At 36.7% G+C, this 24,923-nt stretch overlaps 1 protein-coding gene across 2 annotated transcripts in view; it reads left to right on the top strand.

The window, feature by feature from the left end:
* Positions 1 to 24,923, top strand: part of ArfGAP1 (ADP-ribosylation factor GTPase-activating protein 1) — a 703,111-nt gene that overhangs the window by 21,851 nt on the left and 656,337 nt on the right. For both annotated transcript variants that reach the window (XM_081743725.1, XM_081743726.1), the window contains exons 2-3: positions 16,541 to 16,708; positions 21,222 to 21,335. In XM_081743725.1, coding sequence (XP_081599851.1) covers positions 16,541 to 16,708; positions 21,222 to 21,335 — 282 coding nt within the window. The remainder of the gene's footprint in view (positions 1 to 16,540; positions 16,709 to 21,221; positions 21,336 to 24,923) is intronic.

Genomic DNA, 24,923 nt, shown 5'->3' on the forward strand with positions numbered 1-24,923 from the left:
TCTCATTCTTTCGGCTATTTATACCTCAGCAGGTTGAGGTTATGTTGTTTTCTATTAGTATTGTGCCTAACATTTATACCATGCCCTTTTTTCTCTGTTTTATTATATTTTTTAAAATTTTCTTTATTTCATTTTTTTTACAGGAAGCAGAAAAATAAAGATTAATACATTAAATCATCTAAAAGTAAAATTTCTTTCCTCTTCACCTTTGTTATCTGTTAAAAGTAATTTTATTCCATTTGGCTCATACACAACGCGCGTCATTTAAACGTGAGGGGGCACGATGGCTCAGCGGTAGAGCGCATATCTCTGATGCCTGAGGTTCCTGGTTCGATCACCGGCCAAATAACTTTATGGTGTACAGAATTGTTTCCGTGGGTTTTCTCTGGGTACTCCCGTTTCCTCCCACAATCTCATTCTATGGATTCTTCCATTATCATTCAGTTGCCTCAATCATCCGTCTCCCTTAATCTAAAGGGCATCATCGTGGGCCGTTAAACTGAAAGACTTCATTTCATTTTCATTTGAACGTGAGCCGTTCGCTCCGGCATCTTTAAGGACCATTTCGGTTAACCCGGAATTACGTGAGTCGGGTCTTGAATAATCATTGCCGTACTCTACTACAAATTATGGCCGTTATACTGACACGGATATTGCCTAGAACCCAGAGGAAATACGTACAATAAAATAGGGGTGTTTTACAATAGTCGTTGTATTATTATTGATAATATTGTGGCCATTTGTTTTTCTGTAGAATGATTCGTGTTCAGCGACATACTGAAATATTAGCTGAACACTTAAATATATACAAATGAAATTTATGTCATCTGTTTTACAGCATTACAAATAAAAAGGACTTAAATGAAATGAAGTCTTGAATATAGTTAATACGTACTTTGAACTAGTATTTTTATCATGTCACTTTGATTAAAATACATATCCTAAAGGGGAGGAGGGGCTCATAAAGTATGCAAAGCATATAAAAATGATATCGACGTTGCTTAGTATTACGGAATAACTGTTGAACCGTTTGAGATGAATTCTCGAAATAGTTCTTAGGTCTAGCTGGGCTTTTATACATAGGCTGGATAAAAAGTTGTGACAACATTTCTCACGTCAGAAGGCTGTGTGTCAGCACTACTAGTTCCGTATCTGATAGGGGAATGTGAGGTGATAAAGTGAGTTGAGTGGTAACGAATGTGTGTTATTCAGTCAAGAACAGCAGTGCCGTAAACTAGAAGAGGAAAGTGCAAACGCTATGACTGTTTTCGAAATACGACAGCCTGTGTGAATCGAAATTGAAGTAGTACGTGGGCGCAGTGCACAACAATGTTTTCAGAGACATCGTGACGAACCTTTAGCCAAAATTAAGAAACCAGTTCGCGGAAAGAACTACGATAGTAGTGAACCCATCATCCGTGCCATATGGCGGTCCGTACGGGACATCGAGAAAGATTGGTACACTGACGGTGTACGACACCTTCCACAAGTGTGGCAGGAGGTATAAGAGAATTCTAAGGGGGAGAAAAGAAATTCAAATATTTATCTCTAAAATATTTTCAATAAACCTATTCTTCTGCTGCAAAGAACAGTTATTTCAGGTTTTTTTTCTATATTCCTTTCCGTAGGCGGCGCTTGAGCATGTTCCAACATGTTCCAACTGCTTGAGCATGGCGTCACAGAAGTTAAACCGGATGTCCAAATCTTCATCATGCAGATCCTGGACTATCTTGATTTTTGTAACCATTGGCCTTGATCGTCTTCTTCGCTATCTTAAACACGGTTGTCTGTGGAATTCCGAGTTCCATGGACCGTCTAGGAATCGACTTCTGTGGGCTGTTGATGATGCTTTCCCTTACCCTGCTCAATGTTGCAGGCGATGTTGGCGGCCTCCCACTTCGAGGACGGTCCAGGATGCTTCCTGTCTCCAAGAACTTAGCATGCCACTTTCGGATTGCACTCTCAGTCGGTGCCGGCTTTTTGAACTCTTTGGTGAACTTTCGACACACCAGAATTGGTGATTTTAGCTCTGCGTACCACAGAACACATTGCGCTTTCTCTTTCACCGACGCCATCTTTGATACGGTAAAAAAAAAAAAAAAAAATAGTCTTCTCAGAGCAGTTTTTCATTTATTTATTTCTTTAAAAGACACACACACCAATACAGCTTACAACTTACTTTTAACAGTCAACATTGAAACAACAATGAAAACAACAATGGATGGAATTTGGTAAGAAACTGACCCTTGCCCTCCCTCTCTCAACGTGTTCAGAGTTGCCGCTTATCTAACAGTGTTGCCAACTAAAAATTTAATCCTTCCGCTACCGTTTGCACTTTACTTGATTTCATTATGAGCATTTTTATGAAAATTATAAGCAAATTAAATCCGTCCAGACTTTATGAAAACCCTGTATGTCACTGAAAAATATAATTTATATCGAATAAGCTTATTGATTCTGGTGATAGCAAGTAGACATTTGCCTCCCAATTCACGTTATCTTTTCAACAACATTGCCAGGTAGTTACTCTCCTCACTCGTTATATCGTCATTGCGAATATTCTTCATAATAATTACAAACAAGTGAATGATTTTGAAATGAATATTACTGATTAGTGAAAATGAAAAAAATGACCTTCTCCCACCTGGAATCAAAATTAAATCTGTGACTTCGAAGGCGAGAATGCTAACCACTCAGTCGCGACAAACACTGAGTTTATTACCAGTAAATAGTCGTTGTATGTTGCGGAAGTACGCGGAAAATTCTAAGCCTCAATTGAAATCAAGTTACAGGAGAAATGAACGCAAGTAAGCAGCTCTGCAAAGAGCATTTTGTGTGTTTGGAAAATTAACTTTATTCAGGATTAAAAATCTTGTGTAGTACGCATTATCTTCTAGGGGACTCGTAGTCAGCTGAAATAGAATTGAATAAGCTGACGACTTATCGGTGTCCGTGTGCCACTTCTCACGCATTAAGAACTGGTTCCCGCAGCTTGTCAGCTGTCCTTGATGGGTTGGTACGCCAATTTTCTTGTAAAGTTGCAATAACTTCCGCCCATAGATTTTCTATTGTATTTAGGTCAGATGTTGTAGGAACCCAGTCGAGTAATTCAACATTTGGTTCCTGTTGAAGCCAGACTTGAAACAAATATGAATCAGGGATTGATCTGTGATCTTGCTTTGCCGCTCTTACAACTAGGAGTAATCCGTATTGTAGAATATCCAGATATATCTGGCTATTCGATCGGCCCTCCATACGGTGTAACTTATCTACTGTGTCCATATCTACCCCCCAACAGTGACCAGTGACATGCCCCATTCGATGTGTTCGATGCATATACTGCCTAACATATCGTTTCCATACAGGCCTTTAAACGAGTTATGAACCATTGTTTGCCAAGGAAAATCTCTTCTCTGAATATTATGCGTTCCCAGTTACAATGAATATTTGCCTTAGATAATGCTAGTTGGTCGATTTTGTGGATACCTGTTAAATGCTTCTCACGTATGATTGTATTGACCGGCCTTAAGACCAGAATCTTTGACACGTTGTTGAGCAGTAAGAAAGGAGCCCAGGAAACCAGAGGCCTTAATCCTTTTTCTTTACCAGTTTAAAAAAAAAAAAGTTTCGTAGGTCGTTGGGTGGCGATCTTGAGTTTTTTTTTTTTTTTTTTTTTTTTTTTTAATTTTATCTTATTTTAGTATTTTCCTCACAGTTTACAGTTCGAATATGTTATCACTGAGTATTATTCTTTCTTTGCTACTTCATGCAGTTAGGTCGGTGGGTGAAGTGTGCAATTCTCGTTTTCGTAAAGCTATTTACAATGGTTTATTCCATACATATGTAGCTTCACGTTACGATAATATTCTTGCGTTAGTCAGGCATTGTGTCAGTTAATTTCACATGACAGAAAAAGAATGTTAAATAATTTGTAAAATAATTTCACAATGTTAAGTTCGAATTATCCCAGGGTTGGAAATTATATTTTGGATTCTTACAGGAACATATATTGTTTTAAGTTATGTAATATTAGAACAATATGATGTAGATACATCAGTCTCACACAATTAAGCAAATGAAAGTAGTTGTTAAGTTAAACATGAATGCAATTGTGGACTTCAGTTTAACATTGGTCTACCTCAGAAAAGAAAAGGAACGAGAAGTAAAGGTGCATTTTTTTATCGGCTCAAGTAGGATCGTTATTAAGACGAAAATTTGTCTACTTTTTCCTCTTTTTACCACATAATGCCATCAGCGTTGAAAAACGACGAATGACACAGAGTTGCCAGATCGATGAGTACTAAGGATTCACATGAACAATCACTACCACGAAACAGTAAACTTGATAAACTGCAAAGAGAATAATTCTTCACATTGCTGTACAGATGCATAATATCACACAAACAGTTGAAACAATCTTCATGTTATTTTCTTTAACTTTTATATTTAACTAGTAGGTGCTTTCGCTACACAGTTCGTCAAAAGTCTGACATGAAACGTTCGTTAATTTCGATCCGTTGAAGCCGAACGCACATGGGAAGTACGGAAGCGATACATGGGTCACTTTTTATATTAGTGTTTTTGAATAGAAGAAATATGTATTGTAAAATTTTGTTCCTTACAGTTTATAGGTAGAGCTAGATTGAATTATTGAGCGTCCGCAATTGACTCCCACTACCGGTTTATTTACAAATCCTCAAATAGATCGCAGTAGTATTCACAAATACTAATTTACAATTCTCTAATATAAGGTTCTGGCTAAACACAGTTGTCTCTCCACCTGGCGGTCTCGGGAATGAATCCTCAGTACCGAGCTACGTGAGGGGTTGTTGTAGCACACATAGAGATGTTGGTTGGGTAAATACCCAGTGGGTAGGTAAATAAAAAATGGGTATTTACTCCTTTTGTATTTACCTACCCAAAAAATGGGTATTTTCCGAAAGTTCAATTATTTTGATGATTTAAGAATTGTTAACCATACCGGTGACCTTTTTTTTATATTTTGGAATCTGTCGAGTGTGTTTTCTCATTCATTCACTATAAATATGCAAAATAATAACCAATTAACCCCGTTCATGTGCGGTGCGGGTTTGCAGGCAATTTTGACCATGGCCCACCCGAGATACAATTTTGGATATTATATGTTATTCTAGGTTAGAACGACATCTAAAACACACACACACACACACACACACACATATATATATATATATATATATATATATATATATATATATATATATTTTCTCTCGAAGAACTTCATAGGTAAAGGGATTAAAATATTGAATCGAGTGTTTTGAAAGGGGGAAATGGTGGGGATGAGCTGTTACAATTTTCGGACGAAGCCCTCGTGTACACCTATACATGAATCTGAGTTTGAACAACATCGATCAAACCAATCTTGAGAAATAATTAACTTTTCCGAGTTTACGTCATAGCTCACGAACAAATAAGAGTTGAGAATCAGAGTCAGAGTTGAAACATGAAAAATTAATATCTCCTGGGGGTACCTACATTACCACCCTCTTGTCGTCTCAAGATTGAACTCGGGGTATTTTACTATACTTATCCACCTATGCCCTTTCTTCACCAAGGTGTGAACGGCTTTTAAACTTGGATTAGTTTCGCCAAGACTTAAAAAATCAAGAAATCGTAGTATGATTTCAAGCCTTAGGTTCTCCAAACATAGAAATCGTATATAAACCCTCTTTGTTAAATCCTTCGGAGACAGCCCCAGTTTTAAATGTAAAGTCTGCGATACGCCACCGATTTTTAAGAACCGATTATCAAGTTATTGTGTATTAACATTTGAGAACAGATGTTTTGAGACTCCTTCAATCCAACAATTTTTCCCGAAATGTGCAATTTTGAAATTTTAAAATTCTCAGAAATATTTCACAGTCAACTGAGATAATCGTCATACAAATAAAAGATAAACGAAAGCTGGATCATGTATCTAAAGCATTACATAACAGAGGCTACACTTAATTGAATAAAGAACTAACTCTAACTAACTAACTCTATGGCCTATGGAACCCGGAGGTTCAGTGCCGCGTTCACAAACGCTCTCCACTGACTTCTATCCTTAGCTAATTGCATCCAGTTTCTACTTTGTATTCCTATCTCTGCGAGATCCATCTTAATATTGTCCTCCCATCTGCGCCTAGGTCTTCCTAATGGTCGTTTTCCTATGGGTCTACCAGTCAAGACTTTGAAAGCGTTTCTACTTTCTTCCATTCTAGCTACATGATCTGCCCACCTAAGCCTCCTAGACTTGACGACCGTAACAATGTTGGGTAAACCGTATAAACTATGTAGTTCCTCGTTATGAAGCTTCCGCCATTCCCCATTCTCGTTCCTCTTGGGTCCGAATATTCTCAGGATCCTGTTGTCAAATACTTTCAGTCTATGTTCTTCCCTCAGAGTAAGCGACCATGTTTCACAACCATACAGAACAACAGGCATGATTATCGTTTTATATATTTTAAGCTTCAAATTCCTCGACAGAATTCACGACGACAAGAGATTTTGAACCGAATAGTAACACGAATTCCCTGCTTTTGGTCGACATTTAATTTCTTCGTGAATATGATTTTCGTCTGTTAATATTGATCCTAAATATTTGAAAGTATCCACTTTATCAAAAGCATTATTTAATATTTTAACGCCTCCACAATTTGCCGTATTACGGTCCCGACGCACTTCCATGTATTTAGTTTTCTCTGCATTTACTTCTAAACCCATGTCCCTGCAAGCGTTTAATAAGATCTCTGCATTTATTTCTACTGTTCTCCTATCATCCCCTATTAAATTTACATCATCAGCATATGCCATAACCTGGTGAATGCCGTTCAACTCTAGGCCCTAGGGTTTTCCTTATGGCGTATTCCAGCACAAAGTTAAATAATAATGGCGACAACGCATCTCCTTGTTTCAGGCCATTTTCGACGTGGAAGCTCGTGGACAAATATTTTCCTACCCGGACTTTACTTTGGGATTCATTTAAACATATCTTAATTAATCTAATTAGCTTTCTCGGTATTCCAAGCTCTGTAAGAACGTTGTATAATGTTTCTCTCCTAACCGAGTCGTAAGCCTTTCTAAAATCAATAAATAGTTGATGTACCGGGGTATTGTATTCCCACTTCTTTTCGAGTATTTGGCGAATGGTAAATATTTGGTCGATAGTTGATCGATTTCGTCTAAATCCGCACTGATAATCTCCAATAATTTCATCTGCGTGTGGGGTCAATCTTGCTAACAGAATATTTGAAAGGATTTTATAGGACTTAATTGAATAAAGACGACCAAAATTATCAAAATCTTTCCGAGTCGAACATTATGAAGGTTCAAGTTAATCATGAAAAGATGGTATCTTATGTCTACTAGTTTCCAACTTAAAAGAACATTTTGGAGTAATTTTAATAAAAGGAGAAAGTGAGTTTGATATAGTAGGTATAGTCGCATTTATTATACGAAAAAAATACATCAATTTCCATCAAATATAAGGCTTTTCTTAACTTTTTATGGCTTTTTGGGTTCAACGTTACTATTTCGGATTTTTGATAGAACCTTAATATTGATGTTTCTTAAAACAAATGCCGACGTATGGAACCTTACTGAAGTCTTACAGGAAGCGTTGAAGGAAAGCATTGCCAAAGCGATCTTCGTTAGTGGGTGTCCCCTGTCACTTGTTGATCACCCTTTGTGAATTGAATTTTTTAAAAAGAAAATTCGTCCTTCGTATTCTCTCCTATCAATGTATCGCCTGGCTACGTGTTACTGGATGCTCAACACAGTGAAATGCAAGAGGAAGTTAAAATGAAGTTAGAGCAATCAAGAAATATATATTTACAGTGTGACGGTTCGAGTAACTTAAGAAATGAATCTATCAGTTATTTCGTCATTTGAAAGCCTGAACCTGTTTTTGTTGATTTCGCGATGTCGAAAGAAAATAAACACGATGCACATTACTTGTCTGAAGAGATTATGAATGTTCTGTAATTCCCCCCCCCAAAAAAAAAAAAAAAAAAAAAACGATCATAGAAGACAACGCGTCCAGCATGAGAACATTTTAAATTAGTAAAACAGAAGTATCCTATTATAGTATCTTTGGGTTGTCTTGCTCATCTTCTTCATTTGTTTGTTCTGACATCATCGGATGTCCATCGGTAAAGACATTACTGGGAACTGTAATTGATGTTGTTAAAAGAATCAAACATAGCAATCACCTGCAAGCAATATTTACACAAAACTCAAGGGAGAAAAGGGTTACAATTTCGTTAAAGTTGTCTGAAGAAACAAGATGGGGAAGCCATTTACAATGCCTCCAAAGTATGCTTGTCAATAAAACTGGGCTTCAGACACTCACGTGAGTGAGGAATCGTCAGTACCTTCAGAAATCAAGAAAAAACTTCTTGATGATGTATTCTGGATTTGTATTGAAAACCTTGTAGCCATTTTGAAACCCATAGCGGATTTGATTAATTGCTTCGAGTAAAATAAGTATCAGATAGACACTTTGCACTCAAAATTCCAGAGCCTTCATCTAACTCTGATGACAGAACAGTTCATCAATCCTTTCGAAAACAGAAGAGCAATCAATGATGGAAAAATTTAAACAAAGAAGTGAACCCGGCTTGGGTCCAATTCATCTGGCTGCAGATTTCCTCAATTTCACTTTTCACAGCTGCAAATTGACTGCTGAAGAATTGCTTGATGGAGTAAGCTTCGTTTGTGAAGTTGGAAAACAAATGGGGTTGAATTCTGAGATCACATTTGACTGACTATAGGGACAGGAAAGGAAATTGGGCAAGGAAGTTTTTGTGGGACGGAGTGGAACAAATGAGCTCACTACTTTGGCGGAGAGTGTTTCGAGACATCACTGAATTAGCTGATGTCGCTATTTGAATACTTTGTGCTCCGGTTACATCTGGTGCCACAGAAAGAACTCCCTCTACATTTAGCAAAACAATAAATTGTTTATCATTGGAGAGGACAGGAAAACTAATATATCCTTCTTATAACTGGAAGCTTTTAAATAAGAGATTGGCTGAAGTTTCACGGATGCAACACTCAGGACCAGGATCATCAAAGTACAAGTCACCAGCTGTTGGCATGGAACAGAACAAAACACCAGAGACATTGGAAGAGGATACAGAGAAATGGGTGACATAGAAGGAAATGAAGAAGCGAGTAATAGTGATGTTGATATTGAAGAATTATGTGATGATTCCGACTCTGATCTTACGGTTGATTCTGAGTAGGACGGTAAAATTTGTGGTCGTTTTATAGTACTCCAAATATGGTAGAGGTTAATTGCTGTTCTATACTGAATAATTTAAGTATAAATATTACTAAATATTACTGAGTTACTATACAGCTCAACGTTTTTATCACATTAATATTTTAAATATGCTATTCCAATAAATTCTTTCACAAAGTATTATTGTTGAACTCAATTTAGTGAACACTTCTAAAAATCAGGAATTAGTTATTTAAGTGTTTTACGAAATATTATTCCTTATTTTATGGATAATTTTCTTTCAATGGCATATTTAGTAAGTAATTTAATTGATCAATTTATTAAATTTAATTACCTTGATTATTCTTCAACTTTCGAAATCGTTAAGTGTGTGTGTGTGTGTGTGTGTGTGTTTTTAAATTTCTAAGTATTTTCAAGGTTATTAGTTACTAAAGTCGAGTTTCTTTACTATGATATAACTACCGGTATATCAACAACTTCGTTGTTACAGTGTAGTTTCTTAAACAGATTTATTTATTAATTCCGTAAACCAGGTGTAAAACTTAAGAAATTTATTGGTTCAATTCTTTGCATACTCGACAATTCAGCACATTTCATTGCCTATAGATAAAATAACAAAAATAACATTATTTTGCGTGAAGAAAGTAACCAGCCGTATCTGTAATATGTTTAGTTTTTTTTTTTTTAATTATTAAAAAGGTTGTTTTCATCATTGCTATTCAAAAAAATTGTAAGGTAATGTTAACAATATATATGTACAATAAAATTGTTGTAAACTTTGGATCTTTAAAACAGGAAAGCAATTCATTTTCCGACATTAATAAATTTGGTAAACCAAAAGAAAACGTATTTCTTTAGTAATAGAGATCCTGCTGTTACTTAAATACTTTAGTTAGTGTGTTCATCGGTGATTTGAAAAACTGGAGAATGTATTGTAAGATAAAAAAAGAGGAGCCAGATCGAGAAAAATGGAGAAAGTTTCATGAGAGGCGAACCTAAGGAAGAGCTTAAATTCCGTGTCATTAATACCAGGAGCTGCTGGCAGGCAGAAAACTTAATAGTGTATGACTGGTTTGGTGACAACTGACTTCACTTTCTTTAGTCATCATTACCTTATATCATAAATTTTAAATTTTCATGTTGGTTTGATCCACTATCAAATTCTACCGCGTAGTTGATTGGACGCCTCAGGGGCACACCAAGGTAAGAATTCACAGGGTAGAATGGATAATTATTTTCCGCCAAGGGTAATAGAAGGAAATTTAGTGTAAGTAGAAAGAAAATTATGGTGAGTAGGTAGGAAATCCGTACTGTATTACTTAATAAATATCAAATTCATTCTTTAATTACTAGAAAAAAATTATTAATTAGGTGGTTATTTAGTGCTCCTGTTGCAGGTGATACAAATGACCATTATATTTTTCATTGACAATGATAAAATCCATTTATTGCTAACTGAAACATAAAATACCCATTTTGGGTAAATACCCGGGTATTTACCCTCTGAAATAAATACCCAGGTATTTTACATTCCTAAGCACACACACTACTCCACTGCAAGTAGAGGGGGTTAAGGTTCCCGTCAAAGCTCTGCTGCAAGCTCAGGCCGGGTTGCGGTTAGGATTCTTCCGCTGATTCACTGCAAGCAGCAACACGTGGATATTCATTTGTCCATTTTTTCCTCTGTTGTCACATAGACATTACTTTAGAATTTTTGTAACACAAGACCTTTTTGTTAAGTCAGCCGCTGTGAAGCTTCTGGAAACTTGTTTTGAAGCTTTTAATCTTGTTTATAGTTGCTACATGCAAAACAAAGACAAAAATTTGTCTGCTTCTTCCTCTTTTTATCACACAACGCCATCAGCGTTGACAAACGACGAACGACAAAGTTGCCAGATCCATGAGCACGGAAGGATTCATATGAACAATCACTACCACGAAACAGTATTACATAATTGTTGAAGATTCGGAGAAATATTTTTTCCTATTTCATTGACGGAGTTATACTAGTATGTAAAAAAAAAGTTCAGAAAATACCTTGAGTGGTCGGACAGTAATCCATTTTAATATTCGTAATGCAGAGAAAATCTCACTATGTGAATCTTAAGTATGGAGAGGCTAAGATTCTTTTCTTTTCAAACCGGTAAATGTCGTACACGCAACATGTAAGAGACCCATGAAGTTTGGCAACCACATAAAAGAAATACGAATACGTTACCTCAATACTGAATATTTATTGTGTATATTCAGAACACTATATGTGAAAATATATCAACACTTACACTCAATAAGTATGATATTAAGATTATGGGTGGGGCCGCTGTGGCTCAGTGGTAGAGCGTTCACCTTTTGTTCTTGGAGTCCCGGGTTCCATCCCAGCCCCCTCCAAGTGAACTTTGTGGTGGACAAACACCGTGTGCGTGGGTTTCCTCGAGGTTCTCCCATTTCTTCATTCCACCATTTTATTCATTACTCATCATCACCGTCTCCTTTAGCCTCACCGGCATAACCGTGGGACGTAAAACTCAAAGATTTCATTTCATTTTTCATTTCATAAGATTATGAGTAATTAAAACACGTAATTTTTTATTAATATTATTATGTCATGGGTATTCTCACACTTCGAATCACTTCAATACGCTGATATTTATTTTACAAGGGGGAGTATAATTCAGGGGGTCACTGGCGAATGGGGATTAGTAGTTATCGAAGACTACGGTGAATCCCATTCCTTTTGGCTCCTTGCTCTCCAAGCGGCTTGAAGATAAGTGGCTGGACTATTATAATTTTCTTAGCAGCCAGACAGCGATTTGGCTCTATGTAGCTGTGGTCAGCAAACAATGTAGCAAACGATTCGACTTGTCCCACAATGAAAAACCATTAATCGCCGTTTCAGCGCATCTTCACTGTATTACCTGTATCAAAGATAAACGTTAAATATTATTGAGTTATATTGAAATGAAGAACAGCCTAACAAGAATTCTACATTAACAAAGACGCGGATGCATACTGTGTCCCATACAAATATAAAGTTCCTCAGCTTTCGGTTTGGGAGTTATTAGTAAACTGAAAAATTATGGTGTTGATAGTAGCCTACTTGAGAAAAAAACCCAACAAAGGTTTTTCACGTTTCACAGTCTCTATATTTCTAATTAACTTTGATGGAAAATATAAAGAGTTGATAAATGTTTTATGTTAAGGATACACAAGAAGGAAACAGTTCGAAATATAATAATGAATTGGTAATTCTGAATACTATCATTCGTTTGGCGTCTTCCTCAGTTAAGCTTTGGGTTTCACAAAACACTTGTAGGCGGCAGATGAGTATAACATCAGCATTGAAAAACTTGTGTCTTGGTATAAGTGCCTTAATTTAACAATGGTGATTACGTAGAAAAGTAGTGTTAGATTTAGTATTGTAAATGAAATTTTGTTTTGATTTTTCTTTTCTTTTCTTATATATATATATATTGTGTGTGTGTGTGGTTTGTTTTTGTCTTTCTGGATGGCTCTCGTATTAATCGTTACAGCTTTTAAAGTATTTACTATTATCAAGAAACAAGAGTTATAGTTTTAAATTAAACTACACCAGTAAGATATAAATGAATAAATTGTGAGTATGTTGCATTGCATTCTCCCGCTGAAAAGGCAACAATACGCTTCGTGTGGTAGAATTAAACATGGATTCCACTTTTAGTACTAACAGCAACATACGCAACAATCACTGGAATACGTGATCAACAAATGTTTGTTTTCGATTGACTCAAACTGAAAAGTGCCAATAAATGCTTATCTTCGATGATCGACCGACTACCGAAGATATATTTAAAGTGCACTTTTACGATCGATTTTCTATTTGGTTTTCTTAATGGCTTTCCGGTAATTAATTCCCAATGGTTACTTGAAGTTGAAATACTTCTTTCTTTCCTAGTAATGTTGACTGGAATTACCAAATTGAAGTAACTTGCTGGTGAAAGTGATTTAACAAAAAATCACACTTCGGTTGCAGTTGCACATGGGTATAAGCAAATTTACTGAATTTTTGTGTCAGATTTGGCGCGGAATTTTCACAAATGTCACGTGAATTAAAATTATACACAATACTGTAAGAGTTTACTACTTCCCAGTCCTCGGATGAATAATATTGAACTAACTTACTTCTGGTAACATTAAAATTGCGATCTTGCCTGTAAGAGTAGTAATGATTACATACCTCGGTCACGGTAAGCTCTGTTCAGGAACCTAGTATGTTAAAAAGAGAGAAAAATTCAAAGAATACCCTGAGTGGTCGGAAAATTGGATATTTTCAATATTCGTAGTACATAGGAAAAGACTGGTTGTAAATCTTAAATATGAAGAGGCTAAGATTCTTTCCTCTCCAAACTAGTAAATGTCGTACATGCAGCGATGTAGGAGGTGCATAAAATGTCATCAACTATATAAAAGAAATTCGAATACTTTACCTGAATATTGAATATTTCTTGTGTATTTGCAAAAAACGACATATGAAAATATAAAATAAGAACACTTGCATGCATTAAGCACAATATTAACATGTATAAATGATTAAACACCTAAAATTTAATCACTATTATTATACCCTTTTACTGGTATTATCACACTTTTAATTGCTATCCCTTAAACACATTGATATTCGCTTCACAAGTAGGAGGGAGTATATTTCAGGGCATCACTGGCGTAGGTGTAGTCGGTGATTATTCAAGATTGCGATGAACTCCACTCCTTGTCATGATAATTCTACTAGCCATCCAAACGGCTTCACAATGCATGGCTGGACTACCACAACTGTATGATGAACAACCCGACAGTGATTTCACACCATGCAGCCGGCAAACGACGCAGGAAATCATTCGACCTCACTCCTGCAATTGAAAATCATTTAATGCCACTTTATCGCCCTTTTGCTATATTATAGCACTTATGAATATAAACTACAAACCTTCAACATTATTACGCTATATTCAGTACATGAGAAAGACCTAACTAGGTTTCTATAACGGAGTACACAGATGCACTGTCCTGAAAAATACAATGTTTCTCAGCGTGGGATTTGGACGTTATCAGCAAAACTCGAAATTCCCGGTGGTGGTAGTCTCTAAGGTGCTACTAGTAGACGTACGAAAATCTATATATGAATGTATGACAATCGTTCTTAGGCTGAGTTTGAACAACACTGAAAGTCTATGCGCTTTTGCTTCCTTGAGGATTGGGTCAACCGGTATTTCTCACAGCTCACAGTCTCCTATCAGTATTTCGAACTTACTTCAGTGGAAAGTGTAAGGGGTTGATTAAAAGTATTAAGTTAACGCTGCATAATACAACACTTAGTTCTGTCAGCGAGGGTGGGGCAGGATATCTATTCCGGAATTTCGAGCTCCGGAACTGATCACAGGTGTTCAATAATGTTGAGGTCTGTAGATTGGGTGAATGAGGAAAGTTGTTTTAATTCATCCTGATGATCTTTCAAAATTGCGTTACTGCCTGGAGACATCTAAACCGTAGGGTGCACGTGATCATCTAAAGTGTCCTCATTATCATTGGCAATAATGCGTCCTGTGATCGTTATCACAGGAACTACAGAATTGTTGTCAACAGAATTACACAACCGCCGCTATATTTCATGGTATGGAGGAGACAAATTGGAGCACAGCATACATAAACACGTCCAGTTTCTGTAAATAAGATGAAATAAGATTTATCGGACCATATTACGTATTTGCAATCATGGACGATCTATTTTGACTGTTCTCGACACTATTTTCGTTGCACTCAAGTGATGTTTTCAGTGATCATTACTTAGAAAATAGCAACTCAACTGCGAATATTTACGTTATGCAACTCGCTCGGATTTCGATTGTTGCAACAGTCTGTTCGGGTAGTTGCATAGACACTTTTGCCGTATTCGCTCTACGGTCCTTAGTAATTTCATCGTCAATGCTGGACACTCTCTGTCACTGAGGATAATCTTCCATCCACTTTTACGCTTCGTCCATGTTGTTTTTCCATGAATTCTGCAGGCCGTCATCACTTTGCACGCCGTTCTTTGTGACAACTAACCACGCACTGACAGTTTGGTCTCTAAAACAGAGGTGTGACATTTTTATCCCCACTATGTGTAGAGTTCAACACACACCTCCGTTCTATCCGCCTGGTGGATTACAGTCACCAAGCACGCAACTGATATCTGCCAAGCGCTGTACTTGCATCTTCAATTTTATCATTTGACACTCTCTATGTGTTGCAAACTATAGTGTTTTCATTATTTTGATAACCATCTGTATATACCTACGTCAATTATCGAAAACTACAATTATCGAAAGACACAGGTTAATTTAAAAAGTACATAATTTTAATGAATAGACTTGTTTGATTATTTTATATTATTTTAAATTAATTATTTTAAGTTTATTTTGAACTAATTTCAATTTTGGTTTTAAATGGTAACTTTTCATAAGAGCGTATTAATTTCTCATGCCCTTAATTTCACCAGTTACATTTTTCATTAAGTGTCACAACTCTAGACTATTCTTAGTAAAAATGAATAGCTTACTTTTGAAGTTAACGTTAATTTTAACCATCACTTTTTCTCATAATAATAGCTATGACTTTTCTTTGTCATAGCCATAGTTCTTAATTTTAATCGTTTAAGTTTTTAAATCTTTTTTCCAACTATGTTGACACCTTAAGATGAAATGGAGTAACTAATAATGTTTGAAATCTCTACTTGAAATAAGTAAAACACTTCAATCATGAGACGATTAAGTGGACAGTCACGGGTAATCTACTTCTTATTATAAATCACTAAACATACTTGATTGTAGCAAAAGTTTTGCATTTATAATTATATTAAAAGTAATATAAGTTTATTGTTTTAATTTCACTCGCAAGGGTCTCACTGTATTGAAGCAAAATGTGTTGCCATATAGTTTGATGATTTGTCGTTGTCAAAGGAACTGTCACTTCCTAACGCATACACTTGTGTTATCTGTCATAACGCGAACATGTAAGCTAGTGGAACGTTGGCAGAAAGCAAATTAATTAGTGTTGGAAATTGTGAATATACTGTTGAGAGTTTTCAGATGAGTAAGTTTATTTATGATTGTTGTTGGGTAATGGTCTACGAACATGGTTCCTCAGCTATGAATGTTGATGCTTCTGCTACGAGAAATCGGTTTTTAAGTTAAGATGGCTTACAATGCAGTTACGCCGTATGTTTTAGTAGTAACCTAGTGATATTTACCTTTTACTTTTCAGAAATGCTTCGAGTGTGGAACACACAATCCTCAGTGGGCATCTGTAACATACGGAATATGGATATGCCTAGAATGCTCGGGAAAACATCGGGGCCTAGGAGTACACTTGTCATTTGTTCGTTCCATTTCTATGGACAAGTGGAAAGACATAGAATTAGAGAAAATGAAGGTGAGTTTGCGCTGAACAGTATATTTTTTTTAAAATTTAGAACGATGAATGCAGAAAGATGTGTATTGTGGCTAACTGGGTTTCTACTGATCACTTTCGGACCTGGACATTGTACCTACTTACTGAAAAAAATCAAGATATGGTGACATACAGGAATCGTAAACTAAGGTGAATATGAAGTAGTCATAGGTAAAAACCTGTAACAAATAATTTTAAATGGGGGCATTAAGCTCTATTATTCATGATAGTTATAAATTGAATAATACTAAGGGATAAACTATATAATAAATAATTGAGTTTGTAATTAAGATTTGAGTACGAGTAAATGGTACCTGAAAATATTGGTTTATGTTCTCTTGTCTTTGTCCAAGAACGGGTTCTGGCTCACTCACCTGATTGTAGCTAAGAGGGACCGCTAAGCTACAAGAACAAGAATAGGACAGCAGTTCTTTTTTCGTGTAGTTGACAGAGGTGTATGATAAAAATGGAAATTGAAGAACAGCAGAGGAGGGATAGGTTGAGGGTTTGAATATAAAGACACTGACTTTCTACAATATCAAAAAGGTAGATACTTGATACTTATACCTGTACTAGTTACAAGACAGAGTAACTATTTTGTAAAGGTAATCTATTATTCTATAAATATTTTGACTAAGATCTTTTAAGTTGCAAAAGAAATATTTTAAGTCATTTACTTTATTTACGCCGAAAAGTATGTGCTCGCGTAAGGAATCAAGCATGGAACCAGACGCTCCCAAACTGTTAAACTAGACGTCCACACGTTGCAGACAAATCAAATCCAGACTCCATCCACCAAAGGGCATTCCATATTGATATAACAACTTACTATTACATTAACGCAAACTTCACGTACTGTCTTCAAATGTTGTTTTTCTGGCTAATACTTAGAGCAAGTTTAGCACATGGTAAATGCGAATTGCAAATGTGTAACCTGTTCGCCCCGGTGAAAAAGATATAAAGACATACAGAATAACTGCATGTTTGTGTTTTTCTCTAATATTAAATGTAGTAAATTTGCCTATATGTTCTGAGTGTAAAAACTAAGGCAGTTATTACATTTTATTTGTTTTTTCCCAAATACATTTTCTTTTCAATATATGGATTATTTATAAGAAAGCTGTATAGTTATGTAGATTGTAAGGTTGTAAGGAATTGATGATTTGTTATTAATATGTATGTTTTGTTTTTTTTTTTTTTTTGTACGTGTTGAATCACGTGTTGTACGTGTTACGTGTTGAGTCTCATCAGTAGTCAGTGATACAAGCTCTGTTCGGTATAATTCCTTTCACTGGAACTAGTTTGTATTGTGTTTATAAAATTTGTTTTTATCAATAAATTTCAAGGAATTTAGGGCGTAAATGACAATGAAAATAAAGGGCATCATCAATGACTCCCTACTTTCTTGACCGGTGAGTACCAGGGTCGATATGGGTATGTAGAGAACCAGTAGGCTCTGTAGGTTACGAATGCGTTGGTTGGTTGGTTTCGATGTCGCAAAGTGTGGTGTGTTCGAATAGGAGTCAAGAAACCGGTCGACGGTCCCGACAGTGTTGCAGTCATTTCTCAGATCACCGTGCGCTACTGGAGAGGCTTGCGATGGAGATCTTTGTGTCTGTCCTTATCTCGGACTCTGCTGTGTAATTCTACGTCGCACATTACCCGTGAAACCACAGAGATCCATCAGGATTCTCATAAGAAGTGACGAGAACCGGTCCAAAAGCACCGATTGTTTGCTTATGGAGGTGAGTATCTCCGGTGACCGACGGTCCCCTCGACCATTGTGAGTATGGGAGCAACAGGAATACACACTAGTTTCCGAATATGGAAACCTCAATGTCGATTTGAAGTTGTTTCAGTGCCAGGGCTCAAAACAGCCAGACACTGCTGATCGCTCTCGGCTATTTCGAACCATGCGTCAGCTGAGCATGGTTTGTGTGTGTGTGTGTGTGTGTGTGTCAGCGAAGAAACTAAACTGTGCTTTCCCCATAACACATTCCTAGCTACGAGCCTGCTGATTATCACAACTAAGACCAAGAATGGGTTCCAACTGGAACCAAACCAAGCACAGCTGACGCATGGGTCGAAATAGCCGAGAGTGATCAGCAGTGTCTGGCCGTTTTGAGCTCTGGCACTGGAACAACTTCAAATGTGATACCAGGATTTGCATATTGGGAAACTAATATGTCTTTCCGTTGTCCCCATACACACAATGCCCGAGGAGCCCGTTGGTTACTGGAGATACGCTCCCCCGCAAGTAAACAATCTGTGCCTTTGGGCCGGTTCTCGTTACTTCTTGTGAGGATCCTGTTGGATCTCTGTGGTTTCATGGGTAGTGTGCGGCATAGAATTACGTAACAGTCCGGAGATGAGGATAGACCCAAACATCTCCATCGGAAGCCCCTCCAGTGGCGCACGATGAACCGAGAAGTGACTACAACACTGTCGTTACCGTCAATCGTTACTGTCGTGCATTGAATGGAGATGCCCTTTGGCTGTGAAATGAACAGTGATATTGACGAAACATACCAAAGAGTTTCTTTTTGAGTACACAGTTAGCATAGAGCCTTCTACGCAGGGGATCCGGATTTCATTTCTAGTGGAACCACATGTGGTCTTGGTCCCATGTTAAAACTATAGGTTCACGTCATATATAGCATCAGTGCTGAACAGTTACATTAAACTCTAAATCTACCAACCATTTTTAGGAAAACGTCCGTGCTACTACAGAAAGCAAATAACCTATTGAAACTGTAAGATGTGGGAAGGCGGGAAAACATAAACCGTAATCCAATGATAAGTATAGGAACGTGAAGCAACAAAAATGTGTGCCATATTAGTTTGGTTTCAGAAACCAAGCACAGTAAACACGGGACTATAAGATAATAGTAAACTCAAAGCAACTAGTACGTTGAGGCCTTCGAAAAGGGAACATATGAAAAATGGAAAATAGGGTAGCAGAAATAGAAAGAAACAATAGAAAAAACAATGCTTGTGTTGGAGGTATAAGACATAAATGAACTCACGGAACAAAACCAGCTGAGATCAAATGTAGGTTAGGTTGAAAAACATTCTAACGGATCCTGGGAATATTTTTTAATGTTGAAATGGTATTTCGATGGATTATTAAATATGCATGAAGAAAGTTGTTCTAAATAATAATAATAATAATAATAATAATAATAATAATAATAATAATAAACACCTACAAAACTGCTTTGTGACGAAATGAAAGGTTTGCTTCTCGTATTTATGTTTTGTAGGCTAAAGGATACGAATGTGAATAATGAATGAACGAAATTGCGAACACAGTTTACCAGAAACACGTATAACTTGGGATGGAAGTGAGGGCTCACACTACAAATGAGCGAATGTCTCTCTTCAGAAGAGCCTTTTGACGATCCGCCCTCTAGAGAGCATGAAACAATGTTAAAAGGCTGAAAAATCATAAATCACTGTTAATGTCTATACTTGGCAAAGGATATATATCACAGTTTTCAGTAATTATGGGGAACATCCATAGCTAGATTATTGCACACAGATGGCTGTTTATATTCACCAAATAACATAAAACAATACTCAGATCATCCATTCATTCGAAATATTCAATACTTCATTCAAAGGTTAAGCGCAACACCTCCACTGGTATATTCACTATATTCAAGAAAGTACATAGAAAAGTAAGAACAACTACAACATAACATACCTAATCCTAAGAATAAGACACATTAAAATATGGTGTGATAATCACGCATGAAATGCGCCCGGTAGCTTTGTAAAACAAAAACAAAAAAAAAAAGGAATCTTTAAGTTTTACGTCCAACGGTTATGACGGCTAGGCTAAAGGAGACGGTGATGATTGGAAATGAGTGAAATGAAGAAAGTGGGAGGAAACGGGAGAACCCCGAGATAACTCACGCATGCGGTGTTTGTCCAACACAAGGTTCACTTGGCGCGAGCTGGGATCGAACCCAGTACCCCATGCACCAGAGGTGAACGCTCTACCACTGAGCCACCGCGGTCCCGATATAGGTTTGTAGTTGACTCTTTCTATGATACTGCATGAAATGAAGGTATTATCGAATGTAATAGTGGTAATTAAATCTACACACCTAATATAGGTGGAACAGGTCGCTTGTATGTGATATTTTCATAGCGCGGTTAGAGTTTTACCTGGGAAGTTTGGGAAAAGAACGATTCGTTAAGCGAAAAAAATGGGAATATAATATAAAAGATGAATATAATATAAAATATATTTTTCCACTGATTGCCTTTGAACTTGTTAATTTTCTTTGCCAGTCGGACATTTATATGGTTATAAGTGCTTGAGTAAGATGAGTAATAATAACCCTGATTACATCGAACTGGCAGATGAGAGAATCTACTACAGTTTCGTTTCTGCGGCAGTTTGCTTTAAGGTTTCTTGTGCCATAAAATAAGTTAAATTTTGATTATAGTTATTTCTATCGTGCTGATTTTTCTCTTTCATTTTCAGGTTGGTGGAAACCGGAAGGCTAAAGACTTTTTAAGTTCTCAGCCCGATTGGAATGATTCAATGTCAATCCAGCAAAAATACAACACTAAAGCAGCTGCGCTATATAGGGACAAGGTAAAATTTGTTTGCTCTTATTTCTGCTTCCCAATCCTAATCCTAACTATATATAAAACTACATGAACTGACATAAAATAACGGGTACTTCCGGTTGAGGTGAGCAGTTTAAATTTGGCATGATTGTAGCTTTCCGAGACTAACCCACAGAAAAATTGCCAAAAGTTAATATTTTTAATTTTTAGGGAGTCTGAAGATGAGATGGAGAAATTCCACATCATATTTAAATTGACTTTTTTTTTTAACCTATAATGTCATCATTTTTTTACCTATAATGTAATAGGTACTTGGAATAATAACTTGAAATTCGGTGTGCTTGTATTTTTTCGTTAGCATTACGTAAGTAAATTACCAAAAATAACAATAAAAAAAAATCAATTGTAGAGTGGTTTCGTGGGGAACTGAAAAATCTTTCCCGTGTTATTTATATGAGACATGTTCTACACTCCAAAATGTTTAGGCACTTCCGGCAGAATCAGAATGATGAAATTTGGCATGTTTGTAGCGTTCCGGTATTAACCCACAGAAAAATTGTCAAAAATGAATATTTTTAGTTTTTAATGGGTATAAAGGGGGATGAAGAAATTCCCATGTTATTTAAATAGGCGTTTTCTTGGGATAAAATCTTATCTTTTAGATGGGTGAAATACGAAAAGAAACTTGAGGTTTGGTAAAATTGTGGGTTTACGCGGTGTAAGTCCGTAGGCCGAGTAAACGCGGGGGTCAGGGGGCGAAGCTCCCAGCTGACCAAATTCAGGAAATGTTAAGAGCAAATGCACGAAATTCACTCTTGATGGAAAGACTGACACCTAAAAGACGCGAGGTCGTAGACCGAGCAAACGCGGAGGTCTGGGGGGCGGGGGCCCCAACTGGCCAAAGGCAAGTTTGAATATAAAAGTAAATAAATAATAAAATTAAAGAAATAAAAGAAAAAAATATAGAATTCGAGCTCTGAGAATAATTTAATTCCCGAATTGCACCCCTGTAAAACATACAGCTAGAAATACATGTTGATGGCTTGTGTCGTCTTCGTGTGCATCTATACGCTGGTTTAAATGGTTTGTATACTTCCAGGAATAGGTCCGAGAGTTTTTAACAAGTCACCATCGAGTTCTTTTGTCTTACAGTGTTGAATATTGGGAATGTCAGAAAGTCTTCGTCCTTTTAGCTGTTTTTAATTGTAAGAATAGTCAGAAACCATAGGGTGCTAAGTTGGATGAATCAGGAGGATGAAATAATTCGATGATAGGTTTTGCAGGCAGGAACGCCCACTATGGCTTTCGATAACTCATTTTTATGACAAAGATCAGAAACATCATTAGGGTTCACAATAATGAACTGGCAAAAGCTCTTGTCAACTCGAGGTACGCGCGCACATTATTTAAAACATTTACAATCATGATTACTCACTTTAACCTCTTCATGGCTTGTACTTACTGTACTTCCTTTCTGTGCTCGTGATTCTGGTTTCTGTCACTAGTTGGTATACTAACCTTTGGGTGAAGACTGAATGTGTTTCGGATCCTACTGTACAACAGTCAGTCGTTTAATTCCAACCAAATTATAACACAGGTGAGTTTGCGAAGTCGTTCTTGGATGTAAATTGTTACACTTGTTATAATGACTACAATGCTTTGATTGAATAGTGACGGATGTGTTACTTCCATTTGTAGAACTAGAGTGTATTTCATTATTTTTGTCAATATGCAACCATTAGCTGGAAAAGAGAAGTATATACTCCATGGGGAAAATCGAGAAACCAAATGAAGAAAGTAAAATAGAAACTTCACGTCGCAGGATCTGCTAATTTTTAGAAACAGAACAACACTATTTATTTATTGTACAGACTACAGCAGAATAAAGGTATATTACGAGATAGGAACAACAATACACTCCTCCAGATCAGTGCGAACCCTTTGGTGCACGGGGTTCCGGCTTCGATTGAACGTATTATGGTGGTTCGGGTTTTCCCTTGAACTGTAGCTATTCATGTCTCGTATAGCCTTGGCGTTGAAAGGGGACACTAAAATAGAAGAAATAAAAAAAAAACAAACAAACGAAAAGGGCAGTATGCCTGTTTCTGGTTACTTGATTGCGATATCTGTGCACTGTAGAATAAGTAAAGGAACCAGAGGGGTACAGATTTCGGTAAGGATGTTCTACTATCGCCAAGGTTTCCTGTAGGACGCGAGAGTGTATCTTCATTTTAAGACAAGTAAAATTAATTCTTTATAATTAAAGAATTAATTTTATTAAAATTATTTTTAAAATTAATTCTTATCATACCACCAGAAAACCTAAATTTGATGTCATTTCTGAAAATTGATTTCAATTTATTGAGGAACTGCTGAAATAAAATTTATACAGACGCTCCTAAGTGAGTTTGACCTATAGTACATTAAATCGGTCCCTTGTGCTCGAACAGTTTTTACCAAATTTTGTGAAAAACACAAGAGCCATTTCCAAATCACAAATAAGGCGTCACGACGACTCTAAAAATTGGGTTTTCAGTACATATCTGCTTGTCTAAAATGTATTGAACCTTTTGTGTTGATATGGCGCTGGTAACCCAAATCCAGGGTATATGAGAGTCAGTGAGAGACATAACGTCATATGACAGCTCAAGCTAATAAATGTGCAAACAATGTTCAAATACTTGTAGTCAGACGTAAGGTATTATGCCGTGAAGATGTGTGAACTTCTCACAAAATTGTGCTACATTTTAAGGTTTCATACCAGTAAAGACGCAAATGCTTCGTAGGCCCATGAAGAAATTTGTGGTGTTTATGAGAAAGATACATTACCGGAAAGCAACAGCCAAAATATGATTTAGTCGCTTTCGTTCTGAAAATGTCGATGTCTAAAATGCTACTCACAGTAGGGAAAATCATAGAAAAAGTGGATGATATTCTGGCAAAAGCTGAGCAAGACTGGTGGGTAGAAAGTTGTAACATAGCCAATGACGTTAACATCCATTATCAAACAACGGTAAATCATTTGGCGAAAACTGACTAATGAAAGAAGTTGACATTTGAGTGCTATATAACCTGACTAAAGAACATTTATTCGATCAAATTTCTATCTGGGAATCTCTACTGAAACGTAACGAACTCGAGCCATTTCTGATACGGTTGATCACGAAGGATGAGGAGTGGATAACCTACGACAAGAATGTGAGAAAGTGATCGTGGTCGAAGGGAGGAGAAACTCCACAGTCTGTGGCAAAGCTCACACTGATGCCTAGGAAGATTACGTTGTGTTTGGTGGGATTGGAAGGGCATAGTGGATCACGAGCTGTTGCCACCGGGTGGAACGACAGACTCGGGCTTATGTTGTCAATAATTAGTGCGAATGTACATATCAGTTCAAAAGAAACGACTGGAACTGGTCAAGAGAAAGGGTGTCGTATACCACGCTGGTATCGCTATACCACATATATATTTAATGACTCGTCAGAAATTTTGCAGGAACTCAGGCCATATAGCTCAGACGTGACACCGTCAGGCTTTCATTTGTATCATTATTTTTTATCATCTTTTTCCTTCCATGTAACAACCAATCTAATTTTCAGAAGTTATGCAACCACAC

This window comes from Thermobia domestica, chromosome 17, assembly GCF_964235325.1.
Source record: "Thermobia domestica chromosome 17, izTheDome1.hap1.1, whole genome shotgun sequence".
Lineage (NCBI taxonomy): Eukaryota > Metazoa > Arthropoda > Insecta > Zygentoma > Lepismatidae > Thermobia > Thermobia domestica.